The sequence below is a fragment of the Neophocaena asiaeorientalis genome, unplaced genomic scaffold, assembly GCF_003031525.2.
Source record: "Neophocaena asiaeorientalis asiaeorientalis breed wild unplaced genomic scaffold, Neophocaena_asiaeorientalis_V1.1 scaffold87, whole genome shotgun sequence".
Classification (NCBI taxonomy): Eukaryota; Metazoa; Chordata; class Mammalia; order Artiodactyla; family Phocoenidae; genus Neophocaena; species Neophocaena asiaeorientalis.
Window position 1 is genome coordinate 2192827 of NW_020175432.1, and position 4059 is coordinate 2196885.

Below are 4059 nucleotides of genomic sequence, written 5' to 3' on the forward strand. Positions count from 1 at the left end.
GCCTCTTTCCCCCCAACCCACCGCGGCCCCCGTGCCCCTCCTCCCCTGCAGGTCTGAATACAAGGCCCACTTCTCCCCTCGGGACCTGCGCGCCTTCTCCGTGGAGCCCCTGCTCGTCTACCCCACACACTACACAGGGGACGACGGGTACGTGAGCGACACGGAGACCTCGGTCGTGTGGAACAATGAGCACGTCAAGACCGACTGGGACCGGGCCAAATCCCAGAAGATGCGCGAGCAGCAGGCCCTGAGCCGCGAGGCCAAGAACTCTGACGTGCTGCAGTCCCCCCTGGACAGCGCTGCCCGGGATGAGCTCTGAGAGCTCTGAGGGGCGGTGGCCATGACTCCAAAGCAGCCTGTCGCTGGCCTGGCCCCCGCCCGCCTGCCGGGGACGACCCCTGGCAGGCCAAGGAGGGCTCCCCACGCAGGGCGGCGTCCAGCCAGCCCATGCTCAGCAGTCACGTACACGCAGGCAGCATTAACGGAGGTGCCTACTGCATGCCAGGAACAGGTGGATCGGGTGGTAGCAGTTCGTGCGCCCAACACTTTAAGCGATTACTGGGCACCAGGTTCCTGTGTTCTGGCAGCGAATGAGGCATGGTTGTTCCCTCCCTCGGTGATGGATCCGGTCGTCAAGCGTTATCGCTCCCCCATCAAGAAGCAGGCGCTCATGATACACGTTCACTGTTTGAATTCACTCGAGTATTTATTGAGTGCCTACTGTATGCTGGGCACCATTCCAGGCTCTGGGACCAGTGAGGTAAACTTTCATGTATTCAGACACATACTGAGCACCTGCTATGTGTCTGGTACTTGCGACACAAAAGTCCTGACTGACTCGGTGCGTTTACTGAGTGCCTGCTGTGTGCGGGGAGCTGAGCTTTGTGTTAGGGCTGGAGATAAACAAGGTGCTTTTCACTCCTAAGTGGTTTCTTCCCCACAACATCCAGAGAGCGTCTCCTGTGTGCCGGGCACTGGTGATACAAAACAGGATGACAGCTGTTCAGTCAGCTTCTGAGCACCAACAGAGATGAAGGAGTCCTTTCGTTTCTTCACGCGGCAAGCATTTATTGAGTGCTGGCTGTGTGCCTGACCTCGTGGACTCCCAGTGGGGTTGACTGAGTTTGATTCCTCATTGCCCCTCACCCCCCGTCGCCCGAGCCGTGTGCAGATAACATCCCCTGTCCACCGCCCAGGAGAGGGGCTGGCTCTTCCCTTGCCAGGGGCAGCCATGAGTTCCAGCAGCCTCATGTCTTCATGCAAGGCCCCCCTGCTAGACCCGGCCCCCCTGGAGGGGGTGAGGGGTGAAGCTGGGGGCGGGGTCTCCCATTCCCCCTCCTGGTCTCAGTTGCTTGCCCTCCCTGCCCTGCACGTCAGGTGTGGTCTCTGCCTGCTCGATGGGGTTCCTCTGTCCAAGCCTTTGGTGGGATCATGCGTCTGGGGCCTCGCGTGGGCTCCGCTGCACTGGGGCGCTACCCACGGCCTGGGCAGAACGTCCCCCGGCACAGGCTGGAGGACTCGCTGGGTCTTCAGCCTGAAACGAATGTCAGAGCCCACCAGCAGTGCCTCATTCTCTGAGGGATAACTAACTGCTGTCCGGGTCGGGTCCCGGATAACTTGCTTATTTTTTTATTAAATGTTGCTGGTTGGTTTTCACATACATCTGTGTTCCCTTCTTGGCCCAATGCTCTGCTCAGAACCTATGTACCACGCACATTCCCCACCCCTCCACTTCAGGCCAAGATATGGGAGGAAACCAGGTGAGGCGGGGGGAGTGAGACCTCGGGATTCCAGTGTGCCCCATAAAACTTCCCCAAAATAGCCCGGGGACGACAGATGGTCAACCTCACTCTATCCTGCGGGGTCAGATAACAGAATGAAGAGAGGGGCTGTCATAGTTTGGAGTCTTCAGAAAACAGACCCCAAGATGAGGATTTGAATTATCCGAGAGGTGACCCCAGGAAACCCTGATGGCGGTGGGGACGTGAGGCAGAGGGAAGGAGCCCTCCAGGGGGTGCCAGTGAGCAATTGACTCGGCGGGGTGGGGGCAGCATAGAGCATGCACCTCAGAGTGGTCCCACCCCAGGGGCGGGGGAGGTGGGGCATTTATCCACCCTCAACAGCATTTGAGTTTTCTGGATCAAATAAGGGTTCTCAAGATTCTCAAGCCCTTTTAGGGTGTGCAGGCATATACCCTAGGCATTTACAAAATAACAGGTGGTGTGTGATCCTTGGGGAAACATGAGAACATACAGCTAAGCAAACCAAAAAAAGCAAAATTAAACCACACGTCCTGAGAGACAACAACTCCTAACTTTTTAGTGACAAACCTTTCAGTCTTACCCATTTGCCTGGTACAAATATATACATGTTTTGAAAAAGAGGATTCGTGTTACATAAACTCTGTTACAACCTGCTTTTTTCTTTTTCTCCCACACAACACATTTTAATTTCATAAACACGGGATCAGATTGTACCCGGATTTTTTCCAGCAATTTTCTTTTTAAATTTAACAACATATTGTAGACATTCTAATCAGCGCAGATGTCTACCAGCTCTTTTTGGATTGTTACATACAATAAAATAGGCTGTGATCAGGATGGACCAGCATTTATTCAATCATCCTGATGGAAGAATATCACAGCCTGGCAATGAACAGTATTATACAATCCATCTTTCCTCCTGGAGTTTTTATTTCAGATGGGTAAGTTGATACAGGTGGGATTGCTGGGTTAACAGAAATGCGCCCCTGAAGTTTCAGTAGAGGCTGCCATGTTTTCTCTTCTTGTTAAATCTTAGTTATTCATCATGTATCCGCGAGGGTGGATGATCCCAGTTTATTAGCCAGTCCCCTCTCGTAGAACACTGGAGTCGTTTCTCATGTGTTACCGTTACATGCCATGTTTCCAAATCTTATTTTAACCTGGTACTGGTTGTCATGACTGGGGGGTGGGTGCTCCTGCCATCTAGTGGACAGAAATTAAATTCCCTGAGTGCACAGGGGGGACCCATAACAAAGAATGATCCGGCCCCAAAAGTCCACAGTCCCTACACCCAATTCCATTCAGCCCTTTGGGGACAGAAGTCTCTAGAAGAGTCTTCTTCGTGGCATGAGTGAAATTTCCTTTGCTATGAAATGTCTCTGATTCAAACGTAGATTCTCAGGCTCTGCCTCCAGACTGAAGGGGTCAGAAGCTTGGAGGTGGTGCCTGGGAACATGAGTTTTCTTTCGATGCCCCCATCCAGTTACCTAACTCTGATCTCCCCTTTGCTCTCTGCACATCCGGGAGAACCGCATCCTTCCTTCCAGAACATTCCTACAGGAATGACTCCACAGAACTGGCTCACCGGGGCAACTGAGGCACCCCACGCTCACAGAAGGCGGAGAGTCGGGAGGTCCTTGAAACCTCCAACTTGGGGCACACACCCTGTCTCTGCGATTCAGGAATAAGATGCTACCTTTGCCTCCATCACAACTGCTTTTCAGTGCCCTCCAAGCTTGTCACTGAACAAGGGAATTTGGATTCCAAAATATCAGATGCTTCCATGCCCTGCTGCCGGCAGAGGGAAGAGGAAGCGAAACCAAGACAGCTCCGGTTTCTTCTGCCTTCCAAACCGCCCCCAGGTCACCTCTGGCCGGTGGACCGGAGCACAGGCACAACTGCAGGGACTTCTTCCAGCGTGGTTGCGGCTTTGCAGCTTCTGCCCAGAAAGGGGTTGGGTGGGAGTGGGTGCTGATATCAACCCACCACTCCCCCTCGTTTATGACTGTACGTTGTGGTGATGGTAAGAATGATTGTGTAATTGCAGGCTGCGTAATCATAGCAACCATTCCATGTAATTGCAGGGTTAGAGCAGAATAATTAAAATGCAATATAACAAATTATGGAATGAAATGTAATCTTACGTAGGTCATGAATCACAAAATTGTGTTACAACCTCCAGGAACTGACTGCATTTTGTTGACATTCCCTGGGTGGTCCTGCCCTGTTGGCAGGTGTTGTGACAAGGAGGCTTGGGTAAATAGTGGGGGCGGGATTACGGTAGTTTAAGGCGGGT

At 52.8% G+C, this 4059-nt stretch overlaps 1 protein-coding gene across 3 annotated transcripts in view; it reads left to right on the forward strand.

The window, feature by feature from the left end:
• The window catches only part of COLGALT1 (collagen beta(1-O)galactosyltransferase 1), a 21994-nt gene extending 20334 nt beyond the window's left edge, over nucleotides 1-1660 (forward strand). For all 3 annotated transcript variants that reach the window (XM_024767330.1, XM_024767331.1, XM_024767332.1), the window contains exon 12: nucleotides 52-1660. In XM_024767330.1, the coding sequence (XP_024623098.1) occupies nucleotides 52-319 (268 nt within the window). In that variant the 3' untranslated portion in view covers nucleotides 320-1660. The remainder of the gene's footprint in view (nucleotides 1-51) is intronic.
• The last annotated feature ends 2399 nt before the right edge of the window (nucleotides 1661-4059 follow it).